The 21234-nt window shown below is 46.0% G+C and overlaps 1 protein-coding gene across 1 annotated transcript in view; it reads left to right on the forward strand.

Moving 5' to 3' along the window:
• Positions 1-18988, forward strand: part of LOC115103336 (tyrosine-protein kinase JAK1-like) — a 36143-nt gene extending 17155 nt beyond the window's left edge. The window contains exons 12-25 of the mRNA XM_065005926.1: positions 4915-5018; positions 5411-5566; positions 8759-8846; positions 9625-9752; positions 10565-10701; positions 10748-10916; positions 11161-11311; positions 12325-12419; positions 12900-13080; positions 13159-13283; positions 13650-13822; positions 14799-14916; positions 16780-16890; positions 17709-18988. Of these exons, the coding sequence (XP_064861998.1) occupies positions 4915-5018; positions 5411-5566; positions 8759-8846; positions 9625-9752; positions 10565-10701; positions 10748-10916; positions 11161-11311; positions 12325-12419; positions 12900-13080; positions 13159-13283; positions 13650-13822; positions 14799-14916; positions 16780-16890; positions 17709-17834 (1862 nt within the window). The 3' untranslated portion in view covers positions 17835-18988. The remainder of the gene's footprint in view (positions 1-4914; positions 5019-5410; positions 5567-8758; positions 8847-9624; positions 9753-10564; positions 10702-10747; positions 10917-11160; positions 11312-12324; positions 12420-12899; positions 13081-13158; positions 13284-13649; positions 13823-14798; positions 14917-16779; positions 16891-17708) is intronic.
• Positions 18989-21234: the final 2246 nt, after the last annotated feature.

The following is a 21234-nucleotide window of genomic DNA, read 5'->3' on the forward strand; positions in this document are numbered from 1 at the left end:
ACCCCGAGAGCTTCTGGTCAGCGGGGTGGTGGCACCGGGATCCTCATCTCTCCCAAGTGGTCATTCTCTCTTTCTCCCCTTACCCATCTGTCTATCGCCTCCTTTGAATTCCATGCTGTCACAGTTACCAGCCCTTTCAAGCTTAACATCCTTATCATTTATCGCCTCCAGGTTCCCTCGGAGAGTTCATCAATGAGCTTGATGCCTTGATAAGCTCCTTTCCTGAGGACGGCTCACCTCTCACAGTTCTGGGCGACTTTAACCTCCCCACGTCTACCTTTGACTCATTCCTCTCTGCCTCCTTCTTTCCACTCCTCTCCTCTTTTGACCTCACCCTCTCACCTTCCCCCTACTCACAAGGCAGGAAATACGCTCGACCTCATCTTTACTAGATGCTGTTCTTCCACTAACCTCATTGCAACTCCCCTCCAAGTCTCCGACCACTACCTTGTATCCTTTTTCTCTCGCTCTCATCCAACACTTCCCACACTGCCCCTACTCGGATGGTATCGCGCCGTCCCAACCTTCGCTCTCTCTCCCCCGCTACTCTCTCCTCTTCCATCCTATCATCTCTTCCCTCTGCTCAAACCTTCTCCAACCTATCTCCTGATTCTGCCTCCTCAACCCTCCTCTCCTCCCTTTCTGCATCCTTTGACTCTCTATGTCCCCTATCCTCCAGGCCGGCTCGGTCCTCCCCTCCCGCTCCGTGGCTCGACGACTCATTGCGAGCTCACAGAACAGGGCTCCGGGCAGCCGAGCGGAAACGGAGGAAAACTCGCCTCCCTGCGGACCTGACATCCTTTCACTCCCTCCTCTCTACATTTTCCTCTTCTCTCTCTGCTGCTAAAGCCACTTTCTACCACTCTAAATTCCAAGCATCTGCCTCTAACCCTAGGAAGCTCTTTGCAACCTTCTCCTCCCTCCTGAATCCTCCTCCCCCCCCCTCCTCCCTCTCTGCAGATGACTTCGTCAACCATTTTGAAAAGAAGGTCGACGACATCCGATCCTCGCTTGCTAAGTCAAACGACACCGCTGGTTCTGCTCACACTGCCCTACCCTGTGCTCTGACCTCTTTCTCCCCTCTCTCTCCAGATGAAATCTCGCGTCTTGTGACGGCCGGCCGCCCAACAACCTGCCCGCTTGACCCTATCCCCTCCTCTCTTCTCCAGACCATTTCCGGAGACCTTCTCCCTTACCTCACCTCGCTCATCAACTCATCCCTGACCGCTGGCTACGTCCCTTCCGTCTTCAAGAGAGCGAGAGTTGCACCCCTTCTGAAAAAACCTACACTCGATCCCTCCGATGTCAACAACTACAGACCAGTATCCCTTCTTTCTTTTCTCTCCAAAACTCTTGAACGTGCCGTCCTTGGCCAGCTCTCCCGCTATCTCTCTCAGAATGACCTTCTTGATCCTAATCAGTCAGGTTTCAAGACTAGTCATTCAACTGAGACTGCTCTTCTCTGTATCACGGAGGCGCTCCGCACTGCTAAAGCTAACTCTCTCTCCTCTGCTCTCATCCTTCTAGACCTATCGGCTGCCTTCGATACTGTGAACCATCAGATCCTCCTCTCCACCCTCTCCGAGTTGGGCATCTCCGGCGCGGCCCACGCTTGATTGCGTCCCTACCTGACAGGTCGCTCCTACCAGGTGGCGTGGCGAGAATCCGTCTCCACACCACGTGCTCTCACCACTGGTGTCCCCAGGGCTCTGTTCTAGGCCCTCTCCTATTCTCGCTATACACCAAGTCACTTGGCTCTGTCATAACCTCACATGGTCTCTCCTATCATTGCTATGCAGATGACACACAATTAATCTTCTCCTTTCCCCTTCTGATGACCAGGTGGCGATCGCATCTCTGCATGTCTGGCAGACATATCAGTGTGGATGATGGATCACCACCTCAAGCTGAACCTCGGCAAGACGGAGCTGCTCTTCCTCCCGGGGAAGGACTGCCCGTTCCATGATCTCGCCATCACGGTTGACAACTCCATTGTGTCCTCCTCCCAGAGCGCTAAGAACCTTGGCGTGATCCTGTACAACACCCTGTCGTTCTCAACTAACATCAAGGCGGTGGCCCGTTCCTGTAGGGTCATGCTCTACAACATCCGCAGAGTACGACCCTGCCTCACACAGGAAGCGGCGCAGGTCCTAATCCAGGCACTCGTCATCTCCCGTCTGGATTACTGCAACTCGCTGTTGGCTGGGCTCCCTGCCTGTGCCATTAAACCCCTACAACTCATCCAGAACGCCGCAGCCCGTCTGGTGTTCAACCTTCCCAAGTTCTCTCACGTCACCCCGCTCCTCCGCTCTCTCCACTGGCTTCCAGTTGAAGCTCGCATCCGCTACAAGACCATGGTGCTTGCCTACGGAGCTGTGAGGGGAACGGCACCTCAGTACCTCCAGGCTCTGATCAGGCCCTACACCCAAACAAGGGCACTGCGTTCATCCACCTCTGGCCTGCTCGCCTCCCTACCACTGAGGAAGTACAGTTCCCGCTCAGCCCAGTCAAAACTGTTCGCTGCTCTGGCCCCCCAATGGTGGAACAAACTCCCTCACGACGCCAGGACAGCGGAGTCAATCACCACCTTCCGGAGACACCTGAAACCCCACCTCTTTAAGGAATACCTAGGATAGGATAAAGTAATCCCTCTCACCCCCTTAAAAGATTTAGATGCACTACTGTTCCACTGGATGTCATAAGGTGAATGCACCAATTTGTAAGTCGCTCTGGATAAGAGCGTCTGCTAAATGACTTAAATGTAAATGTAAATGTACTAGGCCTAATTCCAACACTTCCAAATACATTTGATCAAGTTCACCATTTACTAGGCCTAATTCCAACACTTCCAAATACATTTGATCAAGTTCACCATTTACTAGGCCTAATTCCAACACTTCCAAAGACATTTGATCAAGTTCACCATTTACTAGGCCTAATTCCAACACTTCCAACGACATTTGATCCAGTTCGCCATTTACTAGGCCTAATTCCAACACTTCCAAATACATTTGATCAAGTTCACCATTTACTAGGCCTAATTCCAACACTTCCAAATACATTTGATCAAGTTCACCATTTACTAGGCCTAATTCCAACACTTCCAAATACATTTGATCAAGTTCACCATTTACTAGGCCTAATTCCAACACTTCCAAATACATTTGATCAAGTTCACCATTTACTAGGCCTAATTCCAACACTTCCAAATACATTTGATCAAGTTCACCATTTACTAGGCCTAAATCCAACACCTCCAAAGACATTTGATCCAGTTCGCCATTTACTAGGCCTAATTCCAATACTTCCAAAGTATACAGCAAATAAGGCTGTTATTGTCACCATAAAAGGTGAATGATGGGCGTTTTTCAGGCGTAGTTATAATGCCCGGTTCACACGCGCTCAGTTTTACGACCGGTCGGATTTATAATGTGAAAAAGGTGTATGTACAGAGCCTTCAGAAAGTATTCCCAGCCCTTTACTTTCCCCCATGTTGTCGTGTTACAGCATGAATTTAACATGACATGTTGTGTCACTGATCTACACACAATACCCCATCATGTCAAAGTGGAATTTTGTTTGTAGAATTTTTTTATTATTATTTTTTTATTCACAAAAAATTCTAAACTGAAAAGTATTCAACCCCTTTGTTATGGCAAGCCTAAATAAGTTCAAGAGTCTCAACGTCAACCGTGAAGTGAAGAGGCGACTCCAGGATGCTGGCCTTCTAGGCAGAGTTCCTCTGTCCACTGTCTGTGTTCTATTGCTCATCTTAATCTTTTCTTTTTATTGGCCAGTCTGAGATATGGCTTTTTCTTTGCAACTCTGCCTAGAAGGCCAGCATCCCAGAGTCGCCTCTTCACTGTTGACGTTGAGACTGGTGTTTTGCGGGTACTATTTAATGAAGCTGCCAGTTGAGGACTTGTGAGGCGTCTGTTTCTCAAACTAGACACTCTAATGTATTTGTCCTCTTGCTCAGTTGTGCACCGGGGCCTCCCACTCCTCTTTCTATTCTGGTTAGAGCCAGTTTGCTCTGTTCTGTAAAGGGAGTAGTATTAAGCGTTGTATGAGATCTTCAGTTTCTTGGCAATTCGCATGGAATAGCCTTCATTTCTCAGAACAAGTATAGACTGACGAGTTTCAGAAGAAAGCTCTTTGTTTATGGCCATTTTGAGTCTGTAATCGAATCCACAAATGCTGATGCTCCAGATACTCAACTAGTCTAAAGAAGGCCAGTTTTATTGCTTCTTTAATGAGCACAACAGTTTTCAGCTGTGCTAACATAATTGCAAAAGGGTTTTCTAATGATCAATTAGCCTTTTAAAATGATAAACTTGGAATAGCTAACACAAGGTGCCATTGGATGGTTGCTGATAATGGGCCTATGTAGATATTCCATAAAAAATCTGTCGTTTTGGTAGTCATTTACAGCATTTACTATGTTTACACTGTATTTCTGATCAATTTGATGTTATTTTAATGGACCCAAAATGTGCTTTTCTTTCAAAAACAAGGACATTTCTAAGTGACTCAGAACTCTGAATGGTAGTGTATTTATTGTCATGTTGAATTCAAGCTGTAACCCAACAAAATGTAGAATAAGTCAAGGGGTATGAATACTTTCTGAAGGCTCTGTATGACGAGTGCCATGTTTATAAATCTCTATCTTTGTGTGTGCGCGGTCTTTTCAGAAATGGTGCACACGGATATTTAGTGTTACATTTACACAACGGTTAGAAATGAGGCCCCTGAGCTGGTTGAGTTCTTCTGTTCATACCAATATCAAACAGGAAATGTTACTCAGTAACCGTGGTTTTCTCTGTTACCTCATCTCACTTTAGAGGGATGTGTTTGGCATGTCTTTTGTTTCCTATTTCAGTTTCCTATTTCAGCGTGGTTTTTCGTTTTCTTTAGAAATCTCTAACCTTCTGTTCGTGACAAAGAGAGAGGCGGAGCCGACACACCCCATACAGAGTCAACTCATCTTCCACAGGATCCTCAAAGAAGACATTTTGCAGGTGTGTGTGCTTGTGTGTGTGTGTGTGTATGCATTGGGGTCCCGAGTGGCGCAGCAGTCTAGGGCACTGCATCTCAGTGCTAGAGGTGTCACCACAGACCCTGGTTTGATTCCAGGCTGTATCACAACCAGCCGTGATTGGGAGTCTCATAGGGCGGCACACAATTGGCCCAGCGCCATCTGGGTTAGTGTTTGGACGGGATAGGCCAGTTAAATATGTTTTTAAATAAAAAATGTATGCATGCGTGTTTTCATGCTAGGCTGTGTACAGTATGTTCGTGTGCACAGGATGCCCTACACTGGCAATGCTACCTTTTTCATTCATTTGTTTGACATCAACAGTTTTGCTTTTCTATCATTAACCAGGTCTATGTCTCCCATATGTCTATCTAGGAGGAGCACTTGGGCTGTGGCACCAGAACTAACATCTATGCTGGCAAACTGAAGATAAAGTGTGAGGAAGAGAAGGATGTATGGGGTTCCCAAACCCACCACCAGGTCAAAGTGGTCCTGAAAATGCTGCGGTCCCAACACAGGGACATCTCTATGGTGAGAACAAGCGCGTGCACACCCTCACACGTTCTGTATAAATATAAGGGGCTTTATAAATATATTTGATTGACATTCACACAGTGGTGTAAAGTACTTAAGTATACATGTTTTAAAGTACTACTTAAGTTGTATTTTGGGGTATTTGTTCTTTACTCTTTATAATTTTGACAAATTTGACTTTTACTACATTCTTAAAGACAATCTCTACCTTTTACTCCTGTACATTTTCTCTGATACACAAAAGTACTTGTTCCATTTCGAATGCTTAGGTACAGCTATACACAGCAATATACCGTGTTGTCATCCCTACTGCCTCTGATCTGGCAGACTCACTAAACACACATACTGAGTTCGCAAATTATGTCTGAGTGTTGGAGTGTGTCCCTGTCTGACCATAAATAAAAACAAAAAAGAAAATGGTGCCATCTGGTTTACTTAATATAAGGAATTTGATGTATAGAATTTACTTTAACTTTTTACTCAAGTATGACAATTGAGTACTTTTTCCACCACTGTAGATTTAAAACCAGATACTTTTAGACTTTTACTCAAGTAGTATTTTACTAGCAACGGTAAGCAAAATTGTTAATTTGAAGGAATGAAACAGTTGGCCAATGGATGAACATACTCTAAACTTTTAGAAATGTTTAAATCCAACATATTTTGATTGAATTATAGGATATAAAACATTTTACTGGCACGGACAAATAATGGAGTTCAGGGATTTTGGTGGGAATTCAGGAAGTCAATTTATTGCCAAATTTCACTTTTGTTTTCTTAGAATGCACTCATATATATACTCTTTCTAACGGTATCCAATATTTTGTAAATATTACGTGTTTAAAATAAAAAAAATGATATGTGCCGCATTTGCATAAATACACTGGGTATATTTGCATGTATGAATACATTAATATAAAGGGGTGGAACAACCTCCAAAACTTACTCTGTCTAGGCCTACCTGCACTCACCTGCGCTGTCTAGACTGACTCATTAATTACTGTGGTTGTCACGTTCTCTTGCATAATTTAATAGCAGGATAGTCTAAGATTAAAAATCAACAGGTTTGGCTCTAGATTATTATATTATAGTATTACCTATTTATATATCACTATAATCCGAGTGTTCACTTTCAAAAGTTGCTTTCATTTCAGCACATCGAATTTGTTAACATTTCAACTGTGTAAAAAAAAAATATATATATATTCCCCGTAAAATGAACACCTATCAAAATAAAGTGCTCTTTCTTCTGATGTAAGTGTGGAGACAATGCGTTAAATCCCAGACTAAGCTTTAGTGTTCTTATAAATGCAATGCAAAGACAGTATATTCCGTTGAGTCCATTTCAGCCATTACCGGGGTGTGTTTGACAGGCATTTGTGGTCCGTGCCGTTTAAGATGAGGGAGGGAGATAAAAAAATAATAATGATCATGACCTTATTTCTATTACAAAATATTGTATGACTGTCTTTCATATTCCATTCACCCAGTTCAATGTAACAGCGATAGGTTTAGTGATTTACATGATACTCAAATGTTATTTTGCTACAACCTAGCCTATGAATGAACGATTACAACATCGGTACATACAGGTCGAGAGTAACATTTGAGGTGACAGACAGTGACACATTCAATACATTGTTGCACACTGTTGTCTGCATCTAGCTGATATATAGGGTTTAATCATTAGTCCAACAGTTGCAAACAAACGTTTCTATTGGACAAATTCAGATATATTTATCCCCCTTTGCTTCCATTTAATAAATTTTTTTTAAACAGAATCTGCTTTAATGAATACACCCGCTGAACACATTTAACTTTCATAGCAGCCACGTTGTATTCCTTCTCGCATCTACGCGGTCTCCTCTCAACTTTTGCCTTCGCTTATGGACTTCAATGCACAACACATCAGCTGTATGTGGCCAGGTGAAAAAACCTTTCCAAGCCAAACCATGTCATAACCGCTACACACAGCCTACATCGTTGTCACCATATTAGCTAACGTCATAGTCAACATAGCTAGTAGAACTAACGCGTTAGTAAACCCGCTTCAATCATGTGTTAACATTACAGTGTACAGTCAGTAAGCAGTTTAGAACTTACACCGGGGGGCCCAGTGGCAATACATTTTTAAAACCAAAAGCTAACCTTGACTTGGAAAAGTTCCAGTGTTGTGTTGGATAGTCATAGCCAGCTAGCTAACATAGTACCCTGTTGTTTGAGCAGGCTAAAGTAGCTAGCTGTATTTGCTAGCTAAGTAAAACTGGAAAAAAATTCTCTCTCTCTCTCGCTTTTCCTTCATTTTGGAATAAATTAATTAGTTAAAAACTGTTCAAATATTGTCTTTCTCTCTCTGAGTCAACTGCTCACCACATGTTATGCACTGCAGTGCTAGCTAGCTGTAGTTTATGCATTCAGTACTAGATTAATTATTTTGATCCTTTGATTGCTGCAAAATCTCTGATAGGTTGGGGGATGTCCTCCAGAAGTTGTCATAATTACTGTATTGACATCAATGTACCCAGAGGAGGACGGAAGCAAGCTGTCCTCCGGCTACACCATGGTGCGACCCTACAGAGTGCTGTTGGGGCTACTGTAGACCTTCATTGCAAAATAGTGTGTTTTAATCAATTAAAACACACTATTATTTGGTGATTATTTTTAGAATGATTTTATCTAAAAAAAAGAATACCTTTTTTTAAATGTTTAAAAACATTTAGTTTTATGAAATTCACTGAGGAGTATGGTCCTCCCCTTCCTCTGAGGAGCCTCCACTGCTGACAGGTCTTTACAAACATTTCCTCGGTTGTAGCACTACCTGGAAAAAACTTCAAGCGCAAGCAAGAGTATGAAAGAGTCGCAGGAGTAAAATCAATCCATCGAGATTTAAATGACAAGTGACCCTCAACCACATGAAAAAGATAGAGGGTGGGCCATGCGCTTTGCTAATTTTACTTCTCATTTAATATTAAGGTATCTTTTACTTTTAGTCAAGTATGACAATTGAGTACTTTTTCCACCACTGCACACATTTCCTTCCTCCATTACCTGTCTGACTTTGTGACCACTTTCTTTGACCTTTTGACTTTGATCTTTTACGACGGACGTCAGGCTTTCTTTGACCTTTTACCCCTGAGCTCTTTCCATCAGGCTTTCTTTGACCTTTTACCTCTGAGCTCTTTCCGTCAGGCTTTCTTTGAGACGGTCAGTATGATGCATCAGGTGTCCCACCAACACATCGCTCTGCTGCATGGCGTCTGTGTTCGCAACCAGGACAGTAAGTCGCCCTTCCTTCCACCATTCCTCTTGTCTTCATTCTTTTTTTAACCCCCTTTTCTCCCCAATTTTCGTGGTATCCAATTGTTAGTAGCTACTATCTTGTCTCATCGCTACAACTCCCGTACGGGCTCGGGAGAGACGAAGGTCGAAAGCCATGCATCCTCCGAAACACAACCCAACCAAGCCGCACTGCTTCTTAACACAGCGCTCCTCCAACCCGGAAGCCAGCCGCACCAATGTGTCGGAGGAAACACCGTGCACCTGGCAACCTTGGTTAGCGCGATGAGACAAGGATATCCCTACTGGCCAAACCCTCCCTAACCCGGACAACGCTAGGCCAATTGTGCGTCGCCCCACGGACCTCCCAGTCACGGCCGGCTGCGACAGAGCCTGGGCGCGAACTCAGAGTCTCTGGTGGCACAGCTCGCGCTGCGATGCAGACCACTGCGCCACCTGGGAGGCCTTTATCTTCATTCTTAAACTGACACTCAACGATATGCCACAAGCCGCAGGATGAAGTTATTGTAGATGATTGTGATGCTAGACTATGTACTCGCAACAGAGTATCTGCTACAACGTGATAGGTTCTTAGATACTGCTGTTTACTTCATGCTTCGCTGAAGTCCTAGATGTAATGACATAGTGTCTGCATTTGCAATATGCCATATGTTGCGGAAAATACTTCATATCTCTGACAATTAAAAAAAAAAGCAATTTGCTAGTGCTTTTACATCTGAAAATGGGCTAGACTCAACCTGTGTGTGGTCCCTGTTCAGATATCATTGTGGAGGAGCATGTGAAGCTGGGTCCTCTGGATGTGTTCATGAAGGGGTGTCGTCTTCAACTCAGCACTTCCTGGAAATTCCAGGTGGCCAAACAACTGGCCAGCGTCCTCAGCTACCTGGTGAGAAACCATCAATCAACCCTGATTCACACTATAGGGCCAAGCCTAGCTGTACTGGGACAGCCTGCTTACGCATCCACCATAGTTAATGGAACCGTGCTGGAAAGGACAATGTGCAAGGAAAATATCAGAGCCAGTCCAGTATGGTTCACGTTGGCCCTATAGTATAAAACAGACATAAAAATATGCCATGATAACATTACAGTCTGTATTCCTACCAGAATGTAAGCATCTGGGAACTTGGTGCCAACCCGGAGTAGACAGTAGGTTGTTAAAACTTGTACAGATGCAGTCAAATATATTGACACCTTTGCTCTTTACAATGGAGTACAATGTTCCGTTTTTTTCTTTACAAAACTGGTTGAATGGCTCTTTTTACCACATAGGCACTTGCAACTTACCACAGGTAAAATACATGATACATTGAACAAAAATCATTGCTTCCAACCATTTTGAATAATTTAGTCCAGGCCATTTTTTACTTTCAAGATCTTAATTTCAGTTATAATATTTTTTTCCCTTCTTGGTCCTGTGCCGTTGTCAATCAAACAAATGCATTTTTTTTATATCAACTTATTTGAAAAGAAATCATGCAAAGGTGGCTATATATTTGTCAGTGGAGGCTGTTGTGGGGAGGACAGCTCATAATAGCTGGAATGGAGAAAATGGAAACCATGTGTTGGATGTATTTGGTACCATTCCACTCCAGCCATTACCACGAGCCCGTCCTCCCCAACTCAGGTGCCACCAACCTCCTGTGGTATACGTCTATATGGCTGTGGACCTGACCCTTCCCTGTATTTCCCTCTCAGGAGGATAAGAAGCTGGTCCATGGTTATGTGTCTGCTAAGAACATCCTAGTGGAGCGGGATGGCCTGGAGGGAGAGACTGGGCCCTTCATCAAACTCAGTAGCCCTGGGGTCCCCATCTCCGCACTCAACAGACAAGTGTGTGTGTGTGTGATAGAGAGAGAGAGTTTGTGTCTAGCTGATGAGGCTGTGTTGTATTACAGAGTGTGTGGAGAGGATCCCGTGGATCGCACCAGAGTGTGTGAGGGACAGCCAGGTCCTGAGTGTTGCGGTGGATAAGTGGGGCTTCGGCACCACGCTGTGGGAGATCTGCTATGATGGAGAGGCTCCTCTCAAAGACAAGAAACTCATAGAGGTACACACTAACTTCCCCTCACAACACAACAGAATTACTAACATACAGCGAACAACGTGATCTCTCCCTCACAACCACCCCCTAGACTGCCCATACAAAACATGAATGTATCCCTTATTTACCCAGGTGATATATCTCTTTCAGAGGGGAGGTCTTTCTGGAGTTATTTCATTGAATACACCTGTTGTTGTATACCCAAAATCTTGGTCCCTGATCTGTCTCCTATCTTTCTCTCTGTGAGCAGAAGGAGGTGTTCTACTCGGCCCAGTGTTCCCTGGTGACCCCAGACTGCCCTCAGCTGGGTGAGCTCATCACCAAATGCATGACCTACGACCCCAAGAGGAGGCCCTTCTTCAGGGCCATAGTCAGGGACCTCACCGGGGTGGCTGAGCAGAGTAAGCGGACAAAGAGGACTCATCTTCCATGTTTCTGCCTCTCTGTCACATTCCCTCAGTTTCTCTGTGACCTTCCCTCAGTTTCTCTGTCACATTCCCTCAGTTTCTCTGTGACCTTCCCTCAGTTTCTCTGCGACCTTCCCTCCGTTTCTCTGCGACCTCCCCCCGGTTTCTCTGTGTCCTTCCCTCGGTTTCTATGCGACCTTCCCTCGGTTTCTCTGCGACCTTCCCTCGGTTTCTCTGTGACCTTCCCTCGGTTTCTCTGTGACCTTCCCTCGGTTTCTCTGTGACCTTCCCTCGGTTTCTCTGTGACCTTCCCTCGGTTTCTCTGTGACCTTCCCTCGGTTTCTCTGTGACCTTCCCTCCGTTTCTCTGTGTGGCCTTCCCTCCGTTTCTCTGTGTGGCCTTCCCTCCGTTTCTCTGTGTGGCCTTCCCTCCGTTTCTCTGTGTGGCCTTCCCTCCGTTTCTCTGTGTGGCCTTCCCTCCGTTTCTCTGTGTGGCCTTCCCTCCGTTTCTCTGTGTGGCCTTCCCTCCGTTTCTCTGTGTGGCCTTCCCTCTGTTTCTCTGTGTGGCCTTCCCTCCGTTTCTCTGTGTGGCCTTCCCTCCGTTTCTCTGTGTGGCCTTCCCTCTGTTTCTCTGTGTGGCCTTCCCCCTGTTTCTCTGTGTGGCCTTCCCTCTGTTTCTCTGTGTGGCCTTCCCCTGTTTCTCTGTGTGGCCTTCCCTCTGTTTCTCTGTGTGGCCTTCCCTCCGTTTCTCTGTGTGGCCTTCCCCCTGTTTCTCTGTGTGGCCTTCCCTCTGTTTCTCTGTGTGGCCTTCCCCCTGTTTCTCTGTGTGGCCTTCCCCCTGTTTCTCTCTGTGACACCTTCACTCTTGTCATTGTCATCTTTTTCGGTCACGCTCTCTCAAATGCATGTGTATATGTGGACAAGTGTGTGTGCACGTGCCTGTGTTTATATCATAGGCAATGTCTGAGTATAAGTAGTATAGCCCTGCCTCTGTGGCCCCTCCCCCAGACCCAGCTCTGCCTCCTGGTAGGGTGCCCATCCAGGAAGTGGACCCCACCGTGTTTGAAACCAGGTTCCTCAGGAAAATCAAAGACCTGGGTGAGGTAGGGAGACTCCTAATACATGTAGACTTTTGGGGTGCATGTCCACATTAAAGGGGTAATCTGTGATTGGTACAATACATCCATTGTTGGACTTCCAGCCAATGATTGTTGAAGAATATCACTTCTAAATGTCTCATGAGCTTAGTTCAATTGTCTTACCCAATCAGAACCCAGAATATAAGCTATAAATATACATTTTTAATTTAAATATAATGGGGTGGCGGTTTGTTTTATGAATCAGTTTGTTCCCCTGTAATGTGATGATTGTGGTATGTAACAGTGTGTTTGTGTGGATATAAACTGTACCTGTATGGCTTTCATCAAAATGGTTCACGATGTCTGTGGCATTATTCTTTAAAGTGTGTGTGTTTGTGTGTGGATATAAACTGTACCTGTATGGCTTTCATCAATATGGTTCACGATGTCTGTGGCATTATTCTTTAAAGTGTGTGTGTGTGTTTGTGTGTGTACTATTCGCAGGGCCACTTTGGCAAGGTGGAGTTGTGTCAGTATGACCCCCGTGGGGACGGTCGAGGGCAGCTTGTGGCGGTCAAGTCTCTGAAGCCAGAGAGCAGAGGTCAGCTGTGGAGAGAGATAGACACCATGAGAGAACTCTACCACCACAACATTGTCAAATACAGAGGAGTGTGTAGCGAGGATGGTGAGGAGAGCTCTGCAGTCACACACACACCTCATCCCAGTGACGGGGTTTGTGCTAACACTGTGTTTCTCTGTCTAGGTGGGAGAACCACTAAGCTGATCATGGAGTACCTGCCAGCGGGGAGCCTGAAGGACTACCTGCCCTGGAGGAAACACCAGACTGACCTCAGGAGACTCCTCCACTACGCTCTCCAGATCTGCCAGGTGTAGTAGTATGGAGCTTCATTAATACCCCCAAAATGAATGACATTTTAATTTCATCCTTTTAATCCCACCCTATTAGGTGTTTACTGTAGTTTGTGATGATGGAAAGAGTTGGACAGAATTTAAACCATTGCACTCCTTTAAATGCACTTTCTGTTACTTGGTAACTGTTGCCTAGTACCAAATGGAATGTTGTGGTAAATGTTTCAAAGACTCGTAGGAAAAGCACAAGACTGCCAGGTAAATAGCTATACAAACTATAAAAATGTGTGTGTGTGTGTGTGTGTGTGTGTGTGTGTGTGTGTGTGTGTGTGTGTGTGTGTGTGTGTGTGTGTGTGTGTGTGTGTGTGTGTGTGTGTGTCTCAGGGAATGGATTACTTGGGATCCCAGCGGTTTATCCACCGGGATCTGGCGGCTCGGAACGTTCTGGTGGAGAACGAGAGCACGGTGAAGATCGGAGACTTTGGCCTGACCAAGAGCATGAAGGAGGACAAGAGTTACTACACTGTCAGAGAGGAGACCGACAGCCCTGTGTTCTGGTGAGCAAATGTATACATAGAATGACAACACAGGAGGTTGGTGACACCTTTAATTGGGGAGGACGGGCACGTGATAATGGCTTGAGCGGTACAAGTGGAAAGGTATCAACAACATCAAACAAATGGTTTCCATGTGTTTGATGCCATTCCATTGACTCTGTTCCAGCCATTATTATGAGCCGTCCTCCCCTCAGCAGGGGTGGTGCACAATTGGCCCAGCATCGTCCGGGTTTGGCAGGGTAGGCCATCATTGTAAATAAGAATTTGTTCTTAACTCACTTGCCTAGTTAAATAAATACAAATATTTTTAAAATAATTAAGTCTCATAGCGGTCTGCTTATGTAAAAAAGCATTATGGGGTATTGTGGTCACTGAATGATGTCATTATGGGGTATGTGATGTCAAAAACTTGATGTCACTATGGGGTATTGTGATGTCACTATGGGGTATTTGGCATTATGGGGTATTGTGATGTCACTATGGGGTATTGTGATGTCACTATGGGGTATTGTGATGTCATTATGGGGTATTGTGATGTCACTATGGGGTATTGTGTGTAGATTGATTGAATACATTTTTGAATTAAGCTGTAATGCAATTTTTTTGTTGAAAAAGTCAAGGGGATCAGATTCAATTCTGATTTTCGCTCCTATGATGTTAACAGGATGGGGCTCAGTGTATTTACATTAACTCACATGGGCGGCAGGTAGCCTAACGGTAGAGTGTTGGGCCAGTAACCGAGAGGTTGCTGGTTCGAATCCCTGAGCTGACTAGGTGAAAAATCTGTTGATGTGCCCTTGCTCTGCATAAGAGCGTCTGTTAAGTGACTAAAATGTACATATTAACCTTGGTTCATTAGGCAGTTGACACCCAACAGGAAGAAAACAAACCGGAAGGAACTACATAAACTAAACACTCATTTTCGGTTGCAGAACATTTTGCTACGTTGTGCCCTAACCCATGTGTTGCCTTGTAGGTACGCTCCCGAGTGCCTGGTGGACTGTAAGTTTTACCCTGCGTCTGACGTGTGGTCCTTCGGAGTGACCCTCTATGAGTTGTTGACCTACTGTGAGACAAGCAGCAGTCCTACCACGGTAAAGAACTTTGTCTATTTGTTAACCTCACTATGAAAATATGTTAAAACAAATTCCTAAAACTTTATTGATTTGACAAATACCAGGGGTCAGACCTGTTAACATGTATCTGATGAGACCAGGGGTCAGACCTGTTAACATGTATCTGATGTGATACCAGGGGTCAGACCTGTTAACATGTATCTGATGTGATACCAGGGGTCAGACCTGTTAACATGTATCTGATGTGATACCAGGGGTCAGACCTGTTAACATGTATCTGATGAGACCAGGGGTCAGACCTGTTAACATGTATCTGATGATACCAGGGGTCAGACCTGTTAACATGTATCTGATGTGATACCAGGGGTCAGACCTGTTAACATGTATCTGATGAGACCAGGGGTCAGACCTGTTAACATGTATCTGATGAGACCAGGGGTCAGACCTGTTAACATGTAACTGATGTGATACCAGGGGTCAGACCTGTTAACATGTATCTGATGAGACCAGGGGTCAGACCTGTTAACATGTAACTGATGTGATACCAGGGGTCAGACCTGTTAACATGTATCTGATGAGACCAGGGGTCAGACCTGTTAACATGTAACTGATGTGATACATGTTAACAGGTCTGACCCCTGGTATCTGATGAGACCAGGTGTCAGACCTGTTAACATGTATCTGATGACTCTGTGTTGTCTGTTCACACTACTATGCTTTATCTTGGCCAGACCTTATGAGAACTTGTTCTCAACTAGCCTACCTGGTTAAATAAAAAAAATAAAAATAAAATGTATCCTAGTCTTAGTTAATTAAACTAGCGTCTGTCTGTTTTGGGGTCAAATAATTCTGAAGTTCAATACTCTGAGCGGTGCACTTTTCCACTTCCCTTCGTGGATTTATTAAGGAAATGACTAGAAACTCCTCCCCCATGCTTGTACCAATCCTTCATGGATTTATAAAGGAAATGACTAGAAACTCCTCCCCCATGCTTGTACAAATCCATGGATTTATAAAGGAAATGACTAGAAACTCCTCCCCCATGCTTGTACCAATCCTTCATGGATTTATAAAGGAAATGACTAGAAACTCCTCCCCCATGCTTGTACAAATCCTTCATGGATTTATAAAGGAAATGACTAGAAACTCCTCCCCCATGCTTGTACCAATCCTTCATGGATTTATAAAGGAAATGACTAGAAACTCCTCCCCCATGCTTGTACCAATCCTTCATGGATTTATAAAGGAAATGACTAGAAACTCCTCCCCCATGCTTGTACCAATCCTTCATGGATTTATAAAGGAAATGACTAGAAACTCCTCCCCCATGCTTGTACCAATCCTTCATGGATTTATAAAGGAAATGACTAGAAACTCCTCCCCCATGCTTGTACCAATCCTTCATGGATTTATAAAGGAAATGACTAGAAACTCCTCCCCATGCTTGTACCAATCCTTCGTGGATTTATAAAGGAAATGACTAGAAACTCCTCCCCCATGCTTGTACCAATCCTTCATGGATTTATAAAGGAAATGACTAGAAACTCCTCCCCCATGCTTGTACCAATCCTTCGTGGATTTATAAAGGAAATGACTAGAAACTCCTCCCCCATGCTTGTACCAATCCTTTGTGGATTTATAAAGGAAATGACTAGAAACTCCTCCCCCATGCTTGTACCAATCCTTCGTGGATTTATAAAGGAAATGACTAGAAACTCCTCCCCCATGCTTGTACCAATCCAATGCTTCTAAATGCATGAGAAGAGTGCATAAGTGGATACTTTGGGAGAAACGACTGTGGTGTTGGTAGGGATCGAACTGGAGCGTAGGACCAGTGTTTCATCTGTTTTGGTTTTGATCATATGTTATGGTTGTCCACAGGTATTCTTGGAGATGCTTCGTCCAATCCAGGGTCAGATGAATATCACCCAATTGGTGGAAGTGCTGGTGGCCGGCAGGAGGCTGCCCTGTCCACCTCACTGCCCGGATGCGGTAAGAGAACTGGGAAATGGTGTAACCTGCTCGCAAAGGCTGTAGTCGTTCCTTCTCTTTCATCTGAAAGCTAATACTCTGGGGTGAAGTTTCCTCTAGGTACAGATCTAGGATCAGCTTCCCCTCCCCCGATCCTAACCTTAATCATTAGTGAGAAAAATTGCTACACTGACCCACGATCAGTGTCTAGGAGCAACTTCACCATACACCAAAGCTAATAGCACCCTTTCTAAATACAAAGTCAGTAGTGTTACTCTACAGATGTAGGATCTTAATTTGACCAGTTTCTCACAGCAGGAAAATAATCCTACAGCAACAGGAAATGGGAATTATTATGTGGATTATTATAATCTAACTGACATTTTTGTAGAGGTTTATACATGTTTTGTTAGGACAAATCAAGTCTGATATTTTAAAAGTGGAAATTAAAAACGTTAGAAGCCTTTTTAAACCTTAAATACATGACAAGTTTGCCTTTCCTGCAGGAACTTTCTTGCAACAACAGGGTGATCAAATTAAGATCTGACACATGTATAAAAATAACACTCCTCAATAGGAATGAGTAGGAATAGAACAACCTGCATATCTAATGGCTTTGAGCAGGTTGCTCGTTATCAACGCCGATGTAAATCAACATAAAAAGGAAAATTGCATCCACAAGGATAAACATGTCTTCCCAGGTGTGTTTATCATAGCAGCGTTTTGACCCTTAGCTTGCAGGATATTTATTTGTTATGCTTCTCGACCCCCCCCCAAAAAAAAGTTTGAAGATTTTTATATCTGGTCTCTGGTCTTTGCACTTCTGTGTGTGTGTGCAGGTATACTCTCTGATGAGGAGGTGTTGGGAGAGTTCCCCGGAGAACAGGATTCTGTTCAAAGACCTGATCACAGAGCTGGAGCTGCTGCTGGATGAGAGGCACGGAGGAGATGGACTGGCTGTCTGACCTGACGAAGCTGCAGCCTGACCTGACGAAGCTGCAGCTGGACGAGAGGCACGGAGAAGATGGACTGACTGTCTGACCTGACGAAGCTGCTGCTGGATGAGAGGCACGGAGAAGATGGACTGGCTGTCTGACCTGACGAAGCTGAAGCTGGACGAGAGGCATGGAGGAGATGGACTGGCTGTCTGACCTGACGAAGCTGAAGCTGGACAAGAGGCACGGAGGAGATGGACTGGCTGTCTGACCTGACGAAGCTGAAGCTGGACGAGAGGCATGGAGGAGATGGACTGGCTGTCTGACCTGACGAAGCTGAAGCTGCAGCTGGACGAGAGGCACGGAGGAGATGGACTGACTGTCTGACCTGACGAAGCTGAAGCTGGACGAGAGGCACGGATGAGATGGACTGGCTGTCTGACCTGACGAAGCTGCAGCTGGACGAGAGGCACGGAGGAGATGGACTGGCTGTCTGACCTGATAAAGCTGCTGCTGGACGAGAAGCACGGAGGAGATGGACTGGCTGTCTGACCTGATAAAGCTGCTGCTGGACGAGAGGCACGGAGGAGATGGACTGGCTGTCTGACCTGACGAAGCTGCTGCTGGACGAGAGGCATGGAGGAGATGGACTGGCTGTCTGACCTGACGAAGCTGAAGCTGCAGCTGGACGAGAGGCACGGAGGAGATGGACTGGCTGTCTGATCTGACGAAGCCGACACATAGATGGATAGATAATAATACTAGTGATGCACTGATATGACATTTATGACCGATATCCCATATTTTCCTTGCCAAAAACAAACTGAAATTTTATCAGCCGTTTAAGGATTATAGTACAGTTAAATAGTTAACACACACACACACGGACGCAGAGGTCTACGGCACTGCATCTTAGTGCAAGAGGCGTCACTACAGTCCCTGGTTCAAATCCAGGCTGTATCACATCCGGCCGTGATTGGGAGTACCGTAGGGCAATGCACAATTGGCCCAGCGTCTTCCGGGTTTGGACGGGGTAGGCCGTCATTGTAAATAAGAATTTGTTCTTAACTAACTTACCTAGTTAAAGAAAGGTCACACACCACACTGACCAAAAATGTATTTTGTTGGCATTTACGTATGTCCCCATTACCAGTAAAACATAATCAATCTATTTATTTAACTTACTTACTGTGCTGTTTCATTGTTCAGTTGTTTCATTCTCAACTAGCATTTCATCATACATGTCAAGCAGTGAAGTTTCAGCTCTGCCTGTGCCCGACCAGTCGGCGAAAGCCAACATCACCCACGACAGAGAACGGTTGATTGTCAAGGGCAATGAATTCCATTATCTTGGCGTTAATGGATTTCACCTTTGAGTCGTCTCGCTGAAAATGTTCTTACTCTTTCAAATGACCGCTGGACTTATTGGCGGCTCGATCCACACAGCACACGTTGTGGGCGAGGTTAGGAATGCTGTGTTGCACGTGTAGTGTCAAATGTTACGTGATGTCATTATATAGGTATACACGGCAGCTTTGACATCGGCGTTAAACTAGACATCGGGCCGATGCCGATGTTGGCATTTTTAGCTAATATCGGCCAATATCGGTATGTTCACTGATATATCGTGCAACCCTAAATAATAGAATTCATATCATAATATTTATGCCATTTAGACACTTTTATCCAGATAGATGGATGGATGAAAACACAGTCGACAAAGACGGACAGAAAGCACAGACAAAAGCTCACTTGTCAAACGATAACAAGCAATATATTTTTTTACAATAGGAAAACAAATATAGGCTAGATTGAAAACTGGACACTGTACCACTCAGCCATTAGGTTAGCCACTGTAGCCCCTTACCACACCCAACCCTGTTCTCTCACAATGGAGCCCCTTACCACACCCAACCCTGTTCTCTCACAATGGAGCCCCTTACCACACCCAACCCTGTTCTCTTACACTGGAGCCCCCTACCACACCCAACCCTGTTCTCACACTGGAGCCCCCTACCCCACCCAACCCTGTTCTCTCACACTGGAGCCCCCTACCACACCCAACCCTGTTCTCTCACACTGGAGCCCCCTACCACACCCAACCCTGTTCTCTCACACTGGAGCCCCCTACCACACCCAACCCTGTTCTCTCCCACTGGAGCCCCCTACCACACCCAACCCTGTTCTCTCACACTGGAGCCCCCTACCCCACCCAACCCTGTTCTCTCCCACTGGAGCCCTTACCACACCCAACACTGTTCTCTCACACTGGAGCCCCTACCACACCCAACCCTGTTCTCTCCCACTGGAGCCCCTTACCACACCCAACCCTGTTCTCTCACACTGGAGCCCCTACCACACCCAACCCTGTTCTCTCACACTGGAGCCCCCTACCACACCCAACCCTGTTCTCACACTGGAGCCCCCTACCACACCCAACACTGTTCTCTCACACTGGAGCCCCCTACCACACCCAACCCTGTTCTCTCACACTGGAGCCCCTTACCACACCCAACCCTGTTCTCACACTGGAGCCCCTACCACACCCAATACTGTTCTCTCACACTGGAGCCCCTACCACACCCAACCCTGTTCTCACACTGGAGCCCCCTACCCCACCCAACCCTGTTCTCTCACACTGGAGCCCCTACCACACCCAACCCTGTTCTCTCACACTGGAGCCCCCTTCCACACCCAACCCTGTTCTCTCACACTGGAGCCCCCTACCCCACCCAACCCTGTTCTCTCACACTGGAGCCCCTTACCCCACCCAACCCTGTTCTCTCACACTGGAGCCCCTTACCACACCCAACCCTGTTCTCTCCCACTGGAGCCCCTACCACACCCAACCCTGTTCTCTCACACTGGAGCCCCTACCCCACCCAACCCTGTTCTCTCCCACTGGAGCCCCTTACCACACCCAACACTGTTCTCTCACACTGGAGCCCCCTACCACACCCAACCCTGTTCTCTCCCACTGGAGCCCCTACCACACCCCACCCAACCCTGTTCTCTCACACTGGAGCCCCTACCACACCCAACCCTGTTCTCTCCCACTGGAGCCCCTACCACACCCCACCCAACCCTGTTATCTCACACTGGAGCCCCCTACCACACCCAACCCTGTTCTCTCCCACTGGAGCCCCTACCACACCCCACCCAACCCTGTTCTCTCCCACTGGAGCCCCCTACCACACCCCACCCAACCCTGTTCTCTCCCACTGGAGCCCCCTACCACACCCAACCCTGTTCTCTCACACTGGAGCCCCTACCACACCCAACACTGTTCTCTCCCACTGGAGCCCCCTACCACACCCAACCCTGTTCTCTCACACTGGAGCCCCTACCACACCCAACCCTGTTCTCTCACACTGGAGCCCCCTACCACACCCAACCCTGTTCTCTCACACTGGAGCCCCTACCACACCCA

The sequence above is a fragment of the Oncorhynchus nerka genome, linkage group LG20, assembly GCF_034236695.1.
Source record: "Oncorhynchus nerka isolate Pitt River linkage group LG20, Oner_Uvic_2.0, whole genome shotgun sequence".
Taxonomy (NCBI): Eukaryota; Metazoa; Chordata; class Actinopteri; order Salmoniformes; family Salmonidae; genus Oncorhynchus; species Oncorhynchus nerka.